This window comes from Phalacrocorax aristotelis, chromosome 21 (genome assembly GCF_949628215.1).
Source record: "Phalacrocorax aristotelis chromosome 21, bGulAri2.1, whole genome shotgun sequence".
NCBI lineage: Eukaryota > Metazoa > Chordata > Aves > Suliformes > Phalacrocoracidae > Phalacrocorax > Phalacrocorax aristotelis.
The window spans coordinates 2002133-2021241 of NC_134296.1; the positions used below are offsets into that span (position 1 = coordinate 2002133).

At 56.6% G+C, this 19109-nt stretch overlaps 2 protein-coding genes across 6 annotated transcripts; one reads left to right on the forward strand and one right to left on the reverse strand.

Moving 5' to 3' along the window:
* The first annotated feature begins 763 nt into the window (after nucleotides 1-763).
* Nucleotides 764-5995, forward strand: TMEM9 (transmembrane protein 9). Its single transcript, XM_075115909.1, has 5 exons — nucleotides 764-859; nucleotides 1278-1369; nucleotides 1783-1891; nucleotides 2388-2519; nucleotides 4676-5995. Exons 1-5 carry the CDS (start codon nucleotides 764-766, stop codon nucleotides 4823-4825), a joined length of 579 nt encoding a protein of 192 aa, XP_074972010.1. The 3' UTR covers nucleotides 4826-5995.
* On the reverse strand, nucleotides 5955-17762 carry LOC142067351 (alpha-1,6-mannosyl-glycoprotein 4-beta-N-acetylglucosaminyltransferase-like). 5 transcript variants are annotated; one of them, XM_075115903.1, is made up of 5 exons: nucleotides 12049-13261; nucleotides 9990-10124; nucleotides 9547-9694; nucleotides 7330-8509; nucleotides 5955-6940 (listed from the first exon to the last, which is right to left on the reverse strand). In XM_075115903.1, the coding sequence occupies exons 1-4, from the start codon at nucleotides 12151-12153 to the stop codon at nucleotides 7365-7367; spliced, it is 1533 nt and encodes a 510-aa protein (XP_074972004.1). In that variant the 5' UTR covers nucleotides 12154-13261; the 3' UTR covers nucleotides 5955-6940; nucleotides 7330-7364. The 5 variants fall into 5 exon arrangements, with proteins under 5 accessions (XP_074972004.1, XP_074972006.1, XP_074972005.1 ...); XM_075115905.1 differs by lacking the exons at nucleotides 5955-6940; nucleotides 12049-13261 and adding an exon at nucleotides 17648-17762 and having other exon boundaries at nucleotides 7268-8509; XM_075115904.1 differs by lacking the exons at nucleotides 5955-6940; nucleotides 12049-13261 and adding an exon at nucleotides 16556-16684 and having other exon boundaries at nucleotides 7268-8509.
* Nucleotides 17763-19109: the final 1347 nt, after the last annotated feature.

A 19109-nucleotide genomic window follows, 5' to 3' on the forward strand; every position in this document is an offset into this window, starting at 1 on the left:
TGCCAGCCTTGTTAAGACTAGCTTTACTTTTTGTGTCAAAGAAAATGAACTCATATTCTTTTGGATTTGTGCAAACACACATCTCCAGAACAATTTCATCTGTGTGTATGTGGCAAAAGGCATATAATGAATTCACCAAGCTAGTAATTTGAAACAATTTTTAATAATTAGGATTTTACTGAACAGGTATCTTGAGGTAAAGGAGGTTTAGGAATCAGGAAATGTTCCACCCCCTTGTGGCTCATGAGAGAGGATAATACGCTGACCCCTTCAGAAGCAAAACTCTGAGTATCAGAAGATGAATGATTTAATATTTATTATACAGTACAGCAGCGAGGCCCCAGCGTACTTCTTTAGGTTGCTCTTGGTCCATGGTTTTCCTGATTCTGTATCTTTTACTGGGCAGAACTGCCAGCAGCAAAATACCTGTTGCAGAGCTCCACAATAGTAAGAGAGTAACAGGAGGTTATGTGGAGTTGCAGAAGTCAAACTGTTAGGAAGTCAGCAGTACTTTCTGCAGGGCTGTGGTAGTTTGGATGTGTGGCTCTAGATGGTGGAAGGTTTTTTGATAGGAGTGTTTCTTGGGATCTGTGTGAAGTGTTTCCAGGAGCTTCTGACTACCCCAGATTGAGGGATAAATTTCTAATTCCTGGGCAAAATAGAGGCAAGTGGGCCAAAAAAGAAAGCTCAAACTAACTCGTTCTGGCTGCGTTCAGCCAAGATCCTCTATCCTGGATGTGAATTTTTGTTTCCTCAGGCTTCCATGATGTTTGCCCGGTGCACGCGGAAGTGCCCAAGCCCCGTGCTGCTGGTCACGCTGCTGTGCTGCATCCTTTCTCCTCCAGCACAAGCCAGCAAGGTGAGTGAACAGCTTCAGCCACAAGCCCTGACCTGTGTGTGTAGCACGATGGAAACAAAAATGGCAAAGAAGCAACTGTTTTTCTGTGGAAGTTTGCAAAGAGAAGGAGTGCTTTAGCAGATGTGTATTTATCATCTGTAGAGCCGTGAACGTTCGTTGTGGTGGCCTCTGCCCTGCCTTCTGCTGTGTTTTGGAGATTGCGTTTTAAAATTTGAAAAGTACCTGGCACCTGGAGCAGAGGTGCTCAAGACACTTTAAAACAGAGAAGCTATTGATGTGAAAGAAGCAGCGCAAGAAGAGACATGGTGTGAAGTCCTTTCTCAGAGAATGTTTTGCCTTTCCCCCTGCCCCTGGGTGGTGAGGGCAGCACAACTGCATGCATGTGTTCGCTCACTAATGCTGTCTCTTGTTTCTGCAGAGTTCGGAGGACATCCGCTGCAAGTGCATCTGTCCCCCGTACCGGAACATCAGTGGGCACATTTACAACAAGAATGTGTCGCAGAAAGACTGGTGAGTTGTGGGTTGAAGCCTGAGGGGGTCAGTCCATGAAAGCCAACGCTCTGGATTTTCCAGCTGGTGCTGAGGAAGTAATTCCCTGCCTGGGCATTTGCAGAGGAAGCCGTTTTCGTAGGTGAGGCAAGGCAAGGGCATTTTTTGAACAGAGATTGAGGCTTGATTTCTTAAGCCACGGCTCTTAGCAGATGTAGGGTGTATCCTCCAGTCCCTTTCACCTGGACCAGATCCCTGCAGAAGGCGCTTGGACAGTCTGTCCCAGGAACTTTGGGCTAGCTGAGCTGTTAAAACCGGATCAGCATTATCAGCCTGATGGGAAAGCTGGGACATAAAAAGTCACCCCAGCCTCCTTCCACAGATGATCGGTTTCACCTTGTCCTGTTGCTGATATTGGTTTCTTTGTGTTGCAGCAACTGCCTGCACGTTGTGGAGCCAATGCCGGTGCCAGGGAACGACGTAGAGGCCTACTGCCTGCTGTGCGAATGCAAGTACGAGGAGCGCAGCACCACCACCATCAAGGTAATCCTGGGTCTGCTCCCTCTGCCTGGCTCCTTCTCCTTGCCACGCCGTCCCAGGCACAGCTAGCCTGGCGGGCTCCTGGAGAAGAACCCAAAAAGGGAAGTATCACAGCTGGTACAGGGTGGTAGCGCCAGGCGCACCACGTCTGAGTCAGGAGGGCTCCTGGCAGCGAGGAGTGGGCTGCACGGGAGCGCAGTCTTCTTGCTGAGGGTGTGCGACAGTGCCAAGCACCTCTGAGTGGGGACCCATCTTGTTGGTCTCCTTTCACATGCAGCACGTGTCCTAAATTGGCACAGCGCGGAGAAGATCGGCACGGTTTGTACAGTGACGGCACTTACATCTCATCGGCCTTCCTGCAGGTGCAAGAGGCTTTCTAGTGACCAAAATCAGAATGAGATCAAACATCAGAGGCAGCTGTGAATGGGGCTTCCTGGCCTCTGTGGTGCTTCTTACCTACACTACCAATCCTTTTCCACTGTGCTGTTATTAAATGCAGGTGATCATCATCATTTACTTGTCCGTGGTGGGGGCACTGCTGCTTTACATGGCTTTCCTTGTGCTGGTGGATCCCCTGATCCGGAAGCCAGATGCTTATACCCAGCCCCTGCGCAATGAGGAGGAGAATGAGGTGAGGCCACGCTGCTGGGGCATGCAGGGTGCATGCGGGTGGCTGCGGTTGTGGTGGGGACAGCGTGGTAGGGTGACCAGAGAACGGCTGACAGGGAAACAGAGTGACTTCATGCTTGTCCCCTCTGATCCAGTGTGGGACCAGCACTGTTGCTTTTTGGGCACTTACCATGGGTAAACATTTAACTCAAGCTGTGCTGATCATGCTGAAGCACAAGGAAATATTTAAAGTGCAAGTTCTGTATTACGAGCCCAAGATGAGACCTGTCCTCTGGGGCAGGGGGTGGCTTTTTACCAAGTGGCCTGAATTTGGTGTGTCCATGTAGATGAAACCAAAAGCCAAATGGTCCCTGTTTGTGCAGCGTCCTAGGTGTAGTTACTTGGTGGTAAGACTCCAGGGAAGGATGGGTTTAATAATTTGTTAAACATGGGGCTGGCCTCTCTTCTAGACGCTTAAAAGAGCAGCCTCTGAGGTGCTGTTGTTTGGCCCTGCTCCACTCTGGGGATGGGCCCTGTTGTATCCAGGCTCTTGTTCCTTGTGCTTCTCCCCAGAGCAGAATTTCATTCAGATCCCACCTTTTGGGGGACATTGGCATATGACAATTAGGAGATTAGGACCCAGCAGCAAAGAGACACAGATTCCGGGGGAGGACAAATTTAATGCTGCATGAAATTCATGCAATTTCAGCATCTAGCATACAGCATCCTTCCCCTTGGGAGGGAGGCAGTGCTTTAGGGGGAACAATTGAGCCTGATTCCAAGGGGGATTTCAGAACAAGAGCGCTCCGTTTTATAAACCTTTTCTTCTTCCCCTGAGGCTTCCCTTCATTTGTAGGGAAATAGAGAAGACTGAGATGGGCTGCTCTGTCAGAGAGGAAGTGCTGGAGGCAGAGCTGATGGCTAGTGTGGAGTTGGGGAGTGGCTGCATGTGCAGTGAGGAGCTCTCAGCTGGGTTCCATCTGTAGCTCATGCTCTCTGTGGGATGCAAGGGCTGCCCAAGATGTGCTGCCTGTTAGTGCAGCATGTGGCTCTGCAGCACAGCTTTCCCTGCAGGTTCTCAGTTCAGACCTGTGCAGTTTAGCAGGGCGCAGCTCTAGGCAGAGCTCTCCCCCGGAGCTAAGTTTCTGCCCTTGGTGGAGCCCCGGGGCTGTGCTCGAGCATTGCTCTGGCCGCCACTGCAGGCCCCAGCTGCTGGGAGGAGTCAGGAGGCCTTCCCTAGCATCTGGGGACTCCGGATGACAGTGATTAGCTCAGTCACACTTTGAGAAGGGACGCTGCAGTGTTTGAAGATACTCTCCTTTGCTAGTCTCTGAGAAAACCACTGGATCAGGGTGTCCTGTTTATACTTTCTTGTGAGTATAAACTAATTGGCCCAATTCTTCCATACGCTGATGTAAGCGAGGAGATGCTGCTCTGAAGCATGCAGTCCATCCATTACCTCCCTCTGCTCAAAAAAGAAAGGCCTGCAGGAGGAGATGAATTGTGTCCTAAAAGTATGCTTTTGCTCCAGTGCTCCACAGAAATAATTCAGACTAAGGTCTAGGTGCACACTGTAGGTGCCTGGCACTAGGTGAGGTTTATCTTACTTTAGTGTGCTGGACTGTAAACTCTTCGGGATAGGCCTTGGGATTGCCTTGGTGTTTGTGTGCCATGGTGGATCCCCATCCCAGGGACCTTCTGACATTACTGCAGTATAAATGTGGTGGTTTGGAGCAGTCTAAACAGCAGGGCTGGACTAAAGTCCTGCAGCACCATCTGAGAAACAGATGAGCAGCTACCGTGTAAGCTAGTGCACCAAGGACAGGGGAAATTGTTGGCCCAGTTTCAGCGGGGTGGTGCAGTTTGCTTTAGCCGTGTGGCCCCTCGCAGACTCCTAGCAGTGGATTTCCAGCAGAGGTTTAGACTTAGTTCAGTTCCTCTGCGGGGGACTTTTTATTTGGGGCCTGTGACTTTACCGTGGGTGATCCCCCAAGAGCCAGCTTTCCAGCTGGAGTTGCGGGGCTGGCGTTGAGGAGCTCTGAAAATGAGGTTCTTGATAAGGACAAATCAAGCCTTGAATTGCTCTTTCAGTTGAAATTTCTCCCAGAGTTGAGCTGTCACCTTCTGTGTTTGGGCTGGGCGTGCCTCGACCTCTTTCACCGTTTCTTTCCGTTGCAGGATGCTCGCTCCTTGGCCGCAGCCCTCACCCCGTCTGGTGCTCGAGCCAACACGGTGCTGGAGAGGGTGGAGGGGGCCCAGCAGCGCTGGAAGCGCCAGGTGCAGGAGCAGAGGAAGACAGTTTTCGACCGCCACAAGATGCTGAGTTAGATCTTTGCTGAGCTACGTGGCACCACTTCCCAAGAGACAGGGTAGCTCCGCTGGTCGAGACGGACAGCAAGTCATCCTTCAGGACGTCTGTGGTGTTTGACTGAAAGCTCTAACCTTCTCTTGATTTACCGTCCTCATAGAGAGAGGCAGACCAAAATGCTTGCCTCTGGTTTTGTCCCCCTGCCCTTTACCTCTCAGCCCAGAGGCTCCTTAACCCTTGCCCGGCTGAGATCTGTGCTGATCGTTAGCCCCGTGGCTGCATGTAAATGGTCGGTCGTAGGCAGCGCCGCTGCCCGGGCTCACGGCTGGCTCGAGCAGGGGCTACAGCTCCAGCATGCTGTGCTCAGCTCGACCCTGCGGGCACCACTTGCCTGGGACTGATGTCTCTGTCAGCTCACCCCTGCGTCAGAGCCAGGGGTCATGGTACAGAGTGTTGGATGCTGGCTGAGTCTTCCTAGGATAAAAATAGCAGGATAATTTTTATGTGGGATAAATCACGTGGCACTCCTCCAGGATAAAGAAGCCTCCTCTTCCAGTTTGCACCGATGTTAACTGGGCGTTGTGGTGCTGAGACAAGTGGATTGCACTGGAAAGAGGAGGAGGGGGCTCCCTGCCATTGGTCAGCTGCTGCTTGCACTTACCCTGGTGTAAACTGAGCAGATTTCCACTCTATTCAGTGGAGTCTGTCCAGATTTACGCCGGCATAACTGAGATTGCAGCTTGTTTCTGTGTAGGTGAGCATTGCAGAACTGACGCGTGCATTCACAACTAAGAGACCAACAGGTAAAAGGTTGATTTACATTTATATCTTTCCTGCTTTAGAAGTAGATAAAAACATACTGGGGAGAAAGCTGTCCATTTGTACCCATGTTAGTAACCCTTGACGCTCTCACAGTGTGGTCAGGGGCATTTATGTCCAAGAGAACTGGGGCAAAGGCTTTACTGGAGCATTGTAAACACTGGTCTGGGCCCTGGGGCCCTGGGGCCCTGGAAAGGGGACACGGGCTACTCAAAACACTCTGAGAGCTCTGGCTCTACTCGGGCTGTGTGGGGGGAAGCGAGGAGAGTCTGCAATGTGTGTATTGATCCCACTGAGAACATTGATAACATCAGGAAGGCACTGGACTTTATCATGTAGCATCTCTGTATTAAATGCAGATGAAGATCTATTACATGGCTGGCTTTTTTTCAGGGAAAAGTCCCGTGATCCCAGGCCTGGGTCTCTCAGCACTGAGTGGCTGCTCTCCAGGCTGCCTTCCAGTGCCCAGCAGGCAAGCTGATGCAGGACCTTGAGACTGAGCTATGGTTACGGCACTCGGGTGTTTCGGCACTGCAGGTGGGTCCCCTGGTGCTGGTTTGTGCCTCTCTGTGCTCAGAGGGTGACTGTCTTGCTCCAGGAGAGCCAGGCTTAAAACACTGGCAAACCAGAGCAGTCCTGCTTGGCACCAGTTAGCGACAGACTGCTCCGAGCCGTCTCGCAGGAAGGCCGAGCAGATCAGAATTCCTCCTTGTTTGTAGAAAACTGAGCAATTGTTGCTAAAAGCCTAACTGGGAGCGGCGCCGGTCACCGCCTTGCGTGCTAGTGCCAACAGTTTTTGATCGAGCTGCCCAGCAGGATCCAGCCCTCCAGCTGATCCTGCCAGACAAACCCGAACAGAAGCTTTTTGGGGCTTCTTGCCTGGAGCCTGTGTGCACCCCAGTCGCCCGTCAGCACCTCGCCGGGCTAAAAAGTACCCAGAGCTTCACATTATACCAAGATCACCTTTTCCTTTGCCTGTCCTTGTTCCCTGGTCCTCAGTCATCGGACCTTTCTCCCCCACCGTTTAGAGACCCCATCTTCCCTGTCCTTCCCTCTCAGTGCGAGTCCCTCATGGACACAGGGTGTGTTCCCTGGGAACTGTCGCAAAAAAATCTGTTTGAAGGGTCTGAACTCAGTGGCTGGATGAGAGATGAGTGGCTGTCCTGCAGGGACTGAGCCGGTGTGATGGGTCCATCTGGTGGCCGGTGCCCCTCTGATCAGCCCTGAAACGTCAGCGATGGGTCCCTGCTCCTGGAGGGCAAGGGGTCTGGTGAGCAGCACCCCCACTGCTTCCCCTGGCCCCTCCCAGGAACAGCCTGAAAATGGGATAGGAGAGGACAAAAACTGCAGGTTAGAAACTGGGAGTCGGTGGGTTAGAAACCTCAGAGGGATGGTGCAAAGAGGTTGCAAAACATACCACTGCCTGGTTAATTATTTGGTTTGCTAATTAGCTGATTAGCTCTGTCCTGCCCACCATCCTCCCTGGGAGGAAGTGTTTTCTGCTGCCCAGCCTGAAGCTCCCAAGGCTCTGCCCCTGCCCACGGCCCCTGCATTGCTCACTGGGGCGTCCCCCAGCAGGCACAGCTCCCGGCCCATCCACGTCCCACAGCAGCACCTGCCGTCCCTCCAGAGACAGGCGGCAGTGCCAGCAGGAGTCAGTTATTTAATTCCTTATCAAAATAAGGGAGTGAGAAAAATAAAGGACCTCTTAGCTGCTTTGGCAACCCATCACACCCCCGGTCAGGTGCCTGCCGTGGTCCAGATGTTGATGCTCTGGATGATGAGCCACTCGCTCTGGTCCCGGGTTACCCGGATCCTCACGCACTCCACAGGGCCGGGCATGCCTCTCTCCAGCCCCCGTTGCTCAAAGGTCCCCTTCTCGAAGGTGCCCACAGTGATGTAGGTGGAGCAGTCCCGGCCGTCGGCCTGCCGCTGGCGGCCCAGCTCCAGCACCCCCGCATGCAGGAAATCACCGCGGCGCTCGTCAGAGCCTGTGCGCACCCGGACACGGGTGACACGGGCCGGCTGCTGGAAGACAATAGAGAAGATGCTGCCGGCTGCTGGGTCTTTCCCCCAAAAATACCCCTTTGCAGTGCTGTAAGCCTTGAGGGGCTCGTAGTTCTCGAAGACGGACATGCTGGTGAACACAGCCGCTGGCGGGTTGTCTGGAAGGTCCAAGGCATCGGCCTCGAACTCATCGTCCTCCAGCCGGTTGACGGTGCCCTGGAAGGAGGAGTAGAGGCCCATGTGCTGGAAGAGGGAGGGCTTGAAGCGGATGACGTCCTTCTGGGTGAGCAGGAGGCGGAAGTGGACCAGCAGCCAGTCGCAGGGCATCTCTTGGTAGAAGAGGAGGAGGAAGCGAGCCAGGCGAGGAAGGTCACTGGAGCGGTACAGCTTACCGATGTAGCCCAGCTTGGAGAACTCAAGGGTCGCCCAGTTGGAGCCTTCCTGGGAAGCCAGTGCCTTGCGGATGGCCGTCAGGAAGGACTTGGCGCACCACACATCGTCCTCGATCATCAAGTAGTAGGAGGAGAGGTTGGCGGCAAAGGCAAGGAGGAAGGCATAGTCCACATTCTGCTTCGACCTGAACCTCACCCTCTCCTCTGGGTCATTGTAGTTTCTCTTGAGGCCCTCCAGGGTGGGGTAAAACTCATGGGGAGCGTGGATAAGCAGGAGCCGGCCCAGGAGGATGTGGTGAGCAAACTTGTGGGCGATGTTGGCGGCCACGTGCATGTTCCATGTGTGGTCCGTGTCAGCCAGGTGTACCACCACCACCATCTCCTGCAGCTCCTCCTCCGTCGACTGCTTGAAGAGGGACTGGAGCGTGGCCAGGAGGTAGTAGCCACGCGGCCGCCGCACCGATGCCAATCCCACTGCCAAGAACTCTGCAAGGCAAAGGACAGGCATTAGCAGGCTGAGGGGTGACCTGGGATGCACCACAGTGAGGTTTTTCCCTGCAAGTCTAAAGGAGGTATCTCCAAAAAGCGCTCCACATGACCAACCCACAGGGTCAATGCTGTTCATGGCCCCATGTCCAAGGCCAGCAGGTCCTTTCTGAAGCTGAAGCCCCCAGCGCCTCAGGGGGTGCCCAAAACTGGCCCAAATGGCAGGGAAAGGACAGGATGAGAAGTCAGGGGCTCCTCTGATGAAGAAATATTTGGGAAAAACACCTTTTAAAAAGCCAAACCTAGGGAAGGAACAGTGCAGAGACGGTCTAAGGGGCGGGGATGGCTTCGGGGCATGGCTACACAGCCTGGAAGCGTGGCCCCACTACTCCGAACCTCATGGAGGTGCAACCACGCTGGGCTGAGGCATCCTTCTGCCCTCCCCGCGGCCCAGCTGTGGCTGCATTTGTTCAGCTTTGCTGCAGCTTCTCCTGCTGTTGCTCTGTGCAGCACCGTGCACATACCAGAGCTCTGGTTTCAGCATGGGCTCCCGTGGGGCTCCCTAAGCTCCTTCCTGTGGTGGTCACATGTGAATTGCTTCTCCTGCACCTGTCCAAGAACTTGACCCACACCTCCCACACCATGCAGTTGTCCCAGTGGTCCAGCCCCACCATCCCAACTGGAGAGGAGGAAGTTCAACAGCAAGCAGATGGGATCTCAGCCATCCTCCCCACAGAGATCTAGGAAACCCAAAATATCTCCGGTCACCCCAGCCCCAAGGTACATAAGCATGGACCACGCTTGGAGCACGTGGACCTTCCTCTACCGCTCCACCTCCCCAGACAGAGCAGCGAAGGCTGTCTGTGGGGAGGGCACCAGGTATTTCCAGGTGCCCATCCCCAAAAGGTGGGGAGTAGTCCCCTCCCTGCACCGGCAGCAGCAGCGATGGGGCAGGTCCATGCTGGGATGTGCAGCTGTGATGGGAGAAGTGTGCAAACCCGGAGCCCTGCTCAGCCCGGGGTCCCGGAGCCACTCACTTTTGTGGGGTGACAGGGAGCCAGCGAGAAGGTGGTAGGAGACATTGTGGAGTGCAGTGAGATCATCCGTATCCCTGAGGATGTGTGGGGCTCCCTCCGGCTGTGGCATCTGCAGGACCGTGTCTGGGGCCAAGTTCCTGAGCTCCTCCTGGATGGGAGTTGCAGGCAGCCAGGTCAGACCCCAGAGCACTGTGGACACGTGTGAGCAAGGGGGAATGACACCAGGGGGTCCCAGAAATGAGGGGGAGCCCCTGTCCTGCCCTCCCAGCCCCTCAACTGGGAGAGGCCCAGGTGCACAGGGCAACCCCAGGGACAGGAGAAGGCAGAGCTTGGTTTTGGGGATAATGTGGGGCAGGGAAGGGAGCAGAGCTGGGGTTGGGGTCCATGTGGGGCAGGCAGGGATTGAGGATGCTCCAGTGGCCCCTCCACTGGTGGGGACTCACCTCAAGGGGATCGTGTTCCTGCCGGCTGCCCCCGTGGAGGAGAAGGAGGAAGAGGAGGAGGAAGAAGGCTGCAAGTGCAGCTGTGAGGGAGCGCTTCAGGGAGCATCGCATAGCACTGGGCCGGCACGCTGAGGCCTGTGGGAGGAAGGGGCACGTCACGTCACAGCCCAGGGAAAACCAGCATCCCCTGGATGGGATAGTGGGGCGGCACCTGGCTGCACCCCCGGGGCTGGCCCCTCTGCGCAGAGCACCCAGGGGTGGCCATGGGGTGTCAGCAGGGACCTGGGCACTGTCCCCTTTGGGCAAGCAGGGGCAGGACAGTCCAACCCAGCCAGGTACAAAATCCACCCCACCACCCCTGCCACACTCCTGGCTGCCCTGCAATGCCCTGTGCAGCAGCCCTGGAGCTGGAGGCAGAAGAAACACAAGTGACACACTCCTCGGGGAAGGCTTTTGGATCAGGGTGGGACCTCAGGAGCAGGTCTCAAAGGAGCCTGGGCTGCTGTTCCAGCACAGCAAGGATGAAGCAGCTCCCCCAACCACTCCTGTCTGCCCTGCTCCCCATCTGCCTCTGGGCAGTCACGATCACCCCATCCCTCCCCGTCCCTTGCTTGGTAGGACAAGAAAGGTGTCCCCGAAGAGGGAGAGTGTCACCTTCAAGGAATTTATAGAATCATAGAATCATTTAGGTTGGAAAAGACCTCTAAGATCATCAAGTCCACCACTAAACCATGTCCCTAAGCACCACATCTGTAACTCTTTTTAATACCCCCAGGGACGGTGACTCCCCCACCTCTCTGGGCAGCCTGTGCCAGGGCCTGACCACTCTTGCACTAAAGACATTTTCCCTCATCTCCAACCTAAACCTCCCCTGACGCAGCTTGAGGCCGTTCCCTCTCGTCCTGTCACTGGTGTCCTGGGAGCAGAGACCAGCCCCCCCTCACTCCAGCCCCTCTCAGGCAGCTGCAGAGAGTGAGAAGGGCTCCCCTCAGCCCCCTCTTCTCCAGGCTAAACCCCCCCAGCCCCCTCAGCCGCCCCCCAGCACACTTGTGCTCCAGACCCTGCCCCAGCCCCGCTGCCCTTCTCTGGACACGCTCCAGCCCCTCAAGGCCCTGCTTGTCCCGAGGGGCCCAAACCTGAGCCCAGCATTCGAGGTGGGGCCTCCCCAGGGCTGAGCACAGGGGCCCCATCCCTGCCCGGCCCCTGCTGGCCACACCAGGGCTGACACAAGCCCGGGGGCTGGTGGCCTCCTTGGCCACCCGGGCACTGCTGGCTCATGCCCAGCTGCTGTCAGCCAGCACCCCCAGGGCCTTCTCCGCCGGGCACTTCCCAGCCCCTCTGCCCCAGGCCTGGGGCATTGCCTGGGGTTGGTGTGACCCAAGGGCAGGACCCAGCACTGGGCCTTGTTAAACCTCACCCAGTTGAGCTCGGCCCATTGATCCAGCCTGTCCAGGTCCCTCTGCAGAGCCTTCCTGCCCTCGAGCAGATCAACGGCCCTGCCCAATTTGGTGTCATCTGCAAACTCACTGAGGGAGCACTCGATCCCCTCATCCACGTCATTGATAAAGCCATTAAACAAGACTGGCCCCAACACTGAGCCCTGGGGAGCCCCGCTCGTGACCGGCCACCAGCTGGGTTTAGCTCCATTCACCACAACTCTCTGGGCTCGGCCATCCAGCCAGTTTTTAACCCAGCAAAGAGTCCGCCTGTCTAAGCCTTGAGCCACCAGCTTCTCTAGGAGATGCTGTGGGAGATGGTGTCAAAGGCTTTACTAAAGTCCAGGTTGATAACACCGTTCCCTCATCCAGTAGGTGGGTCACCCTGTCATAGAAGAAGATCAGGTTAGACAAGCAGGACCTGCGTTTCAGGAAGCCATGCTGGCTGGGCCTGATCCCCTGACTGGTCTGTATGTGCCATGTGATGGCACTCAAGAACCGCTCCATAACTTTTCCCAGTACCAAGGTCAGGCTGACAGGCTTGTAGTTCTCCAGATCCTCCTTCCGGCCCTTCTTGTAGCTGGGTGTCGCATCAGCAAGCCTCCAGTCGTCTGGGACCTCACCTGATAGCCAGGACTGCTGGTAAATGATGGAGAGTGTCTTGGCGAGCTCCTCATCTGCTCCCTCAGCACTCTTGGGTGGATCCCATCCAGCCCCACAGGCTTCATGCGTCTAGGTGGTGTAGCGGGTCACTAACCATTTCCCCTTAGATTATAGGGACTTCATTCCCCTCCCCGTTCCGGCTTCCAGCTCAGGGAGCAGCGTACCCCAAGAATAACTGGTCTTACTATTAAAGACTGAGGCAAAGAAGGCATTTAGTACCTCAGCCTTTTCCTCAGCCTTTGTCACTATGTTTCCCCCCGCAGCCCGTAAAAGATGGAGACCCTCCTTAGACCCTCCTGTTGTTGCTAATGTGTTTATAGAAACATTTTGTATTGTCTTTTACAGCAATAGCCAGATTAAGTTCCGGTTGGACTTTGGCCCTTCCAATTTTCTCCCTGCATAACCTCACAACATCCTTGCAGCCTTCTGGAGTTGCCTGCCCCTTCTTCCAAAGGTCATAAACTCTCCTTTTTTTCCTGAGTCGCAGCAAACCCCCCTGTTCAACCAGGCCAGTCGTCTTCCCCACTGGCTTATCTTTCAGCACACGGGGACAGCCTGCTCCTGCACTTTGAAGATTTCCTTCTTGAAGAAAGCCCAGCCTTCCTGAACTCGTTTGCCCTTCAGGACTGCCGCCCAAGGGACTCTGTCAATCAGGCCCCTGAACAGGGCAAAGTCTACCCTCTGGCATTCCAGCGTAGCAGTTCTGCTGAACCCCCTCCCTACTTCTCCAAGAATCGAAAACTCCCTCACTTCATGATGGCTGTGCCCAAGACAGCCCCCAACCGTCACATCACCCACAGGCCCTGCTCTGTTCGCAAATAGCCAGCCCGGCGGGGTGCCTTCCCGGCTTGGCTCCCTCACCGGCTGTGCAGGTAGTTCTCTTCCACACACTCCAGGAACATCCTAGACTGTTTCCTCTCTGTTCTACTGGATTCCCAGCAGAGGTCTGGCAGGCTGAAGTCCCCCATGAGAACAAGGGCTAGCGATTGTGAGACTTATCCCAGCGGCTTATAGAATATTTCATCTCCCTCTTCATCCTGGTTGGGTGGTCTATAACAGACTCAGAATAGAACCATAGAATGTCCTGAGTTGGAAGGGATCCACAAGGAGCATCAAGTCCAGCTCCCGTCCCTGCACAGGACACCCCAAATTCACACCGTGTCTCTGAGGGCCTTGTCCAAGTGCTTCCTGAATATCGCCAGGCTGGTGCCGTGATGCCTCTCCCTGGGGAGCCTGTTCCAGGGCTCCACCACCCTCTGGGGGAAGGACCTTCTCCTAATGCCCAGCCTAACCCTCCCCTGTATCCTGTCTGTCACCAGCAGGCCTGGTGTTGTGTAGACCAACCCATGATTAAAAAACCCAAAATTCTGCTGGTGACACCAGGCTGGGAGCCAGGTATTGATCTGCTGGGTTTTCCTCTTTCTCCCCTCCTCATTCCCTGCAACTGGAAGGACGGAGGAGAACACTGCCTGTGCTCCTGATCCCTTAACCAGTCATCTCAAGGCCCTGAAGTCTCTCTTGATCACTCTCGGACTTCTTATTGCAACTTCATCACTGCCTACCTAAAATATCAATAATGGTAAGTAATCTGCGGGCCATACCAGGTTAGCAAGTTTTCTCTTCATGTCTTTACGCCGGGCCCCAGGGAGGCAGCAGACTTCCCTGAGAAGTGGGTCCAGTCTGTGTAGTGGGCTTTCCATTCCCTTCAGAAGGGAGTCTCCTATGGCAATGACCCACCTATTTTTCTTTACGGAAGCAGTTCTGATGCAGGGTGCAGGCTGTCTTAACCTCAGCGACACCTCCGAGCTAGGTGAACTTTGTTACCGTTCGGTTCCACTTGCAGAGCCTCGTACCTGTCGTGCACAGGCACCTGGGAAGGTGGGGTAGTCACAGAGGAGATGTGCCTGCTGCGCCGGGCAGGTACTTGTCGCCATTCGTGCTGCCCTTGAGATACTTTGCATTGTAGCAGAGGCGTGGCAGGAGGCTAAAAGGCTCCTGTGTTTGCCTCGGGTTTTTCCATTAAGCACGACTGGGTCTGCCCTGGAGAGGGGAAGGAGCGAGCAGCAGCCCAGCCTGGCGGGGCAGACACAGTCAGCCCCATCCGAACTGCTCACAGCACGTCAGCTTGTTTGGGTCAAAGCGTCTTTGAATGCAAACACGCAGAGGAAAAGCCCTCCCAAGCCGTATAATAAAACGCCAAGAAAGCTGCCAGCGCTCCTGAATGAAGGCTGGGCTTCACCCAGGACTTCTTAAATACACCACTGCATTGACTGCTGCTGTGCAGTGGATGCTCCCAGCCCACCCACGCTCCCCAGACAGCAGAGGCTGGGGCAGCACCCCTGTTGCCACTGCCCTGGAGCATGTGCTGGGCTTATTTTAAGGAGAAAGCCCCCGTTTTGCTGCCCAAAAGTCCTCTGGGGTGTTGTAAGCATTTCACCAGGCCGGTGCCCAGCAGGTGCCCCCAGTGCAGCACTGACCTCACCCAGGAACACGCCGCTTGTTACTCAGGTACAAGCAATTAAAACAAAGCGAGCTGTTCTCTCCCAGGGAGGGCTGGGCTGAGCCATTAGTGAGGCCCAGTCACTGCCAAGGAGAGCAGGAGCCGCCTCCCCTGCCCCTGAACCCAGCGGGTATTGGGGAAGGGGATACAGGAAACCCCATGGTGGCACAAGGCAGTGGCTGAGCTCTGGTTAGTGCTGGTTTTTCAAACCACTTGGGGGGACAACAAGCTCCTGGAGCTGCTTAAAATCTGTCCAGGTCACAGCAGAGAGTGGGGAGTGGGCGCTCACTGCCATGGGCCAGTCCTATGGCCAGCCCAAAGACACCTGGGCTCTCCTTCCCCCACATTGATGGGGGCACAGGCAGGTCGCCAGCTTAGAGGGGAGCAGCATTAGGGACCCATCGCAGGCCATGGGGACGTCACGCCCTGAAGCCACTCTGCAGGTGGATTTCCAAGCCTGGATCTCCATGATCTGTGGTGCAGCGCTGAGGCCACAGGGGTAGCTGGGAAGGGCAAGGCTTGGCAGTTGGCTACACACCAGGCTGGGTGTATTTATACTTCGGGTGATCAACAGTTTTTCTGTCTGCCAGCAGGGTGTCTGTCTGCCAGCAGCCCGTCCTGGATGGAAAACACGGTGCTCCTCAGCACCCCCAGCTCCCACAGGCAGCGATTTCGTCCATGGAGCAGGAGCAGGGAACCTGTGGGGAACAGGGGGTTGCAGGCACCTCGCCTCTCTGGCATCGCTCTGCGTCACAGGCTTAACAGAACAGAAGGTAACGAACACTTCCCCATAATTAGCCACGTAATTGGACCTTGGATTTTTGCCTCTATGGAGAGACAAAGCAGCCCAGCTAGATGGGCACAACCAGGGGCCACACCACTGCGGGCATGTCACTGGGATGCAGCATCATCTTCCCAGTGCCTGATCTTGCTCCAGGTGCCTCCACAGAGCATCCCTGTCCCCACTCCTGCCCCAGCACCTCATGCACCTTCCCCACAGCTCAGCACCCAGCTGAGGATGTCCCCAAAAGCCATCCCCTCATGGGGACCTTGGGCTGGTGGCCAGGAGCAGCTGGCTGCTGAGAGTCACTCACCCAGAGCCAGACAAATCCCTCCACTTTAAGAGACTCTCGGCCAAACGGGCTGCGCGATGCAGCAGCCATGACTCAGTCCAGCAGTGGAGGGGAAGGATAAGAAGTAAATACAGAGCCCTAGTCCCGTGAGGCTGCGAGGAAGGGCCGGATGCTTCCCATGTGCAGGCAGCTGCAGCTGCTTCCTCCAGCACAGGGCTGTTTGCACAGGGAGGAGGGAAACAACCAGTGCTCACCATCACGCTGCCAGAAGCGCCTTTCCATGCTTGGGGAAACTGAGGCACAGGAAAAGGCTGTGCGTCACGCAGCAGGGTAAGTGTCAGGCTCCTGCATCACGAGGCAGCACCCCCCACCACCTCCCGGTGGGGTTCCCCGGGACGGACAGGGGCAGGGTGTAACCCAGTGCTAGAAATCACTGCTTGCTCGGGCAGAGGACATGGCAAATTGTGGCTGTTCGGGGCTGTGTGGGGCAGAGTGCTCCCGGGCCCCCCGGGAGCCGGCCCAGGTCCGGCCCCATGCTCTGTGGGTGCCTCTGCTCCAAGGGTCATCCCACAGGGAGAAAGGAGGGGAAAAGCTGCGTTTCAGTAGTGCAGGACTCTGGTAGCCAAAGCTTTATATCAACCCAGGTGTCCTACAGCGCCGCAGCACCGGAGGGTCTCTGCAGACAGCTGGGTAAGGGGTCACTTGGGTCTGATCTGGTCCCCACAGCTGACAGCATGGGGATCCCCTGCCCTCCACCCTGCCCTCACCCCCCCGGCTCCCCAGGTGACCCTGGCCCAGGGCACCGCTTTCCCATGCAGCCCCGTCCCATGACACCAGTGAGACGGCTCGTGCCCAGCACCACTCCGGACGCACCCACCGAGGCGGCAGACTTACGGGGTGTGCGGCAGCCCGGCGCGTGGGTGCGCGGCGGCGGCAGCCAGGCAGCCTCACCGTCTCACTGGGGTGCTCGGCCCTGGCAACTTCTCCAGGGCTGGCCAGACTCTGGTTTCTCGCTCGGCAAAGCTCCACCCCGAGTCCTCGCCTGCCTCCCGCAGAGGAGGAGCATCTGCCGGCATCCTCTGCCCCATGCCAGGGAGTGCTCAGTGAACACAGGTGGGTTGGGGCGAAGGGCCCCCAGCCCTGCTGCAGGGGTTAGGGCAGCCTCAGCCTCCCTCCAGGACTGGGCATCCCACAATCCCACCAGCTGTCTCCCACGCACCCACCACCTCCGCTGGCAGTCCCAGACCCGCAGGCAGGATCAGAAACCCGCTCAAGGGCTCTCGCTAGGCCCCAGCACCCTAAATTCCCATGCAAACGTGCCACTTCAGTGGCACCAGGGTGAAAATGCACTGCACGCTGAGCCAGGAGCCTGGGGATACAGAACCGTCACATCTTTTCACCCGTGTTTACTTCCCAGTCCTTGTGCTGGGACAGCAGAAATCTCCGGGGCTGCTGAGCCAGAACTGAAGCCCCCCGGCACTCTGGGCCAGGGCAGAGCTGGCTGCCAGGTTCCCAGCCGGGATGCACCCGTGGGGGCACCACGGTTTCCCTGCACACCCCAGCTCCTCGCTGGAGCATTGGGCATCACAGCCCTGGCTGGGGACAAAGCCCCTTCCATCCCTGCAAGCCAACATGGACGACATGGGGCCCTTCGCATGGCCCAGTTTGTCCCCAGCTCCTCCACCCCGCAAGCCTCATCCCTCCCCTGCTGACTCCCTCCTCCAGACCCCTGGCAGCCTGGAGCACCCACCACGACTTGCCCAATGGCATTGCCTGCACCCAGCTCAGAGCCACGTGCTCCTCCACGTCTCCCAACATGGCAACTCACCTGCAGCACCCCAATGGAGGGAAAGACCCTATCCTTTCCCTCCACCCCATCCTTCCCCTCCACCCCATCCTCCCCCTCCACCCCATCCTCCCCACTTATCTGCACTGAAGTGCAGATCCCACTTCCCTCCTCTCCTCACTGGCCTGGACCTCTCCTACCTTCAGAAAGGCCCTGATGTCTCTTCCCAGGCTCTGCCTTCTACAAACCCCGTGATGCCTTCCGGCCCAGGCTGCTCGCTGTGGTTCAGACGGAGCGGCCCGCCACAGTCACATCTGCAAAGACAGAGGTGGCCACGGAGATAAGGTAGGGCAGCCGGGCTGGATCCTAAATAAGGTAGGGCAAGAAGCAGACGAAGGCGCTGGGAAGTAGAGGAAGAGATGTCTACAGGCTCCCAGATCCACTGGGCTTTTCCCGCACTGATTTTTAAATCCTTAAATTCCCATCCTGGGATGGCAGTGGCTCCGTCCCGGCAGCAGCTGGGACGGTGCAATCCAGCAGAGATTTGCTGTTGGATGCGGGGCTTGGTGGCTCACGCAGGATGTTGAAACGACCAGCATCAGCTGCAGGATGGGGAGGGCTTTTCTTGCTGCAGATGCCCCATGACCCCCATCCTTGCTCAGGAAGGAACTGGGGCTTGGTCCTTCCTGCCCTCACAGGAAGAGAGGGGAGGGTGGGTGACCACAGCACCCAGCGCAGCCATCCGGTCCCCAACGTTCACAGGCACAATAGGCGGCCCCGCCATAGAAAGCTGCCTTTTGAGGAACAGGAAGCACTGCTGCGGGGTGCAGCAGAGCCACCAGAATCCCCCTCTGGTCCCCACGTGCCATCTCAGGGTGCAGAGCTAGGGCAGGATGTGACCCTCTCCAGGCACATCCGTGAGCCTACCTGGAGCGGGAAAGGAATCCACAGCCAGGGCACAGGCCCCCGTCCCTAGAGCCCCCACTGCGACGTGGTCCTGGGTCCTCTCGCCCTCCAAGCAAGTCCCGCAAGCCCAGCCCGAGCCAGCCCTCGTGCCATGGGGCACATCTCAAATGCTGGTTAGGGGGCTGGAAAAGGGCCCCTCCATCCGTCCCCCACTATAAGGGCCACAGCACAACCTCAGCGCCCAGCCACAACCAGGGTGCCAGCACCCAGAGCTACTCACAACCCTCCTTCTGGCCTGAAACCCGGTGCTCATGCTTTCTGCTTGCTGAACAGCAATTTCTTTTTTTCGTGGGAAATAGACAAGCAGCTTAAAGGGGGCTAAAAGGCACATTTTTGTTCCTTCCAACTGAAATATTCTATTTTTGCTTGTTCTTGAAATAAAATGGAGAAAAGGGAGAAGCCTGAGGTGCAAAGGCTGCTTTGGGATGGGCACACAACGGCGCAGGCACAGACACAGCCCAGGGGGCTGGAGCCGAGCGCTGGCGTGGGACAGGCCCGAGGGGACCCACCGCAGGTACCGGCCACCCTCCCCACAGCACCTGCCCTGCCCCGGCTCAGCTCCCATCTGACACCTGATCCCCAGCAAGGAGAGGGACACGGTGAGGCCAGGGTGGCGGCCAAGACTCCATGTTTCCCCTGGGGAAAGCGGAGAGCCGGTCCAGATCCGCTTACAGCCCTTCCATTATTCAGGAGCCT

What these genes read in the sequence shown, in the direction of transcription:
- TMEM9 (XM_075115909.1), top strand. Translation starts at nt 764, where the DNA reads ATGATGTTTGCCCGGTGCACGCGGAAGTGCCCAAGCCCCGTGCTGCTG. An exon ending in CTCCAGCACAAGCCAGCAAG is followed by an intron (nt 860 to 1,277) that starts GTGAGTGAACAG and finishes TTGTTTCTGCAG; the next exon opens with AGTTCGGAGGACATCCGCTG. An exon ending in GCAATGAGGAGGAGAATGAG is followed by an intron (nt 2,520 to 4,675) that starts GTGAGGCCACGC and finishes TTTCCGTTGCAG; the next exon opens with GATGCTCGCTCCTTGGCCGC.
- LOC142067351 (XM_075115903.1), bottom strand. Translation starts at nt 12,153, where the DNA reads ATGAAGCCTGTGGGGCTGGATGGGATCCACCCAAGAGTGCTGAGGGAG. An exon ending in CCAGCAGTCCTGGCTATCAG is followed by an intron (nt 10,125 to 12,048) that starts GTGAGGTCCCAG and finishes TTCCTCCCACAG; the next exon opens with GCCTCAGCGTGCCGGCCCAG. An exon ending in AGGAACACGATCCCCTTGAG is followed by an intron (nt 9,695 to 9,989) that starts GTGAGTCCCCAC and finishes ACTCCCATCCAG; the next exon opens with GAGGAGCTCAGGAACTTGGC.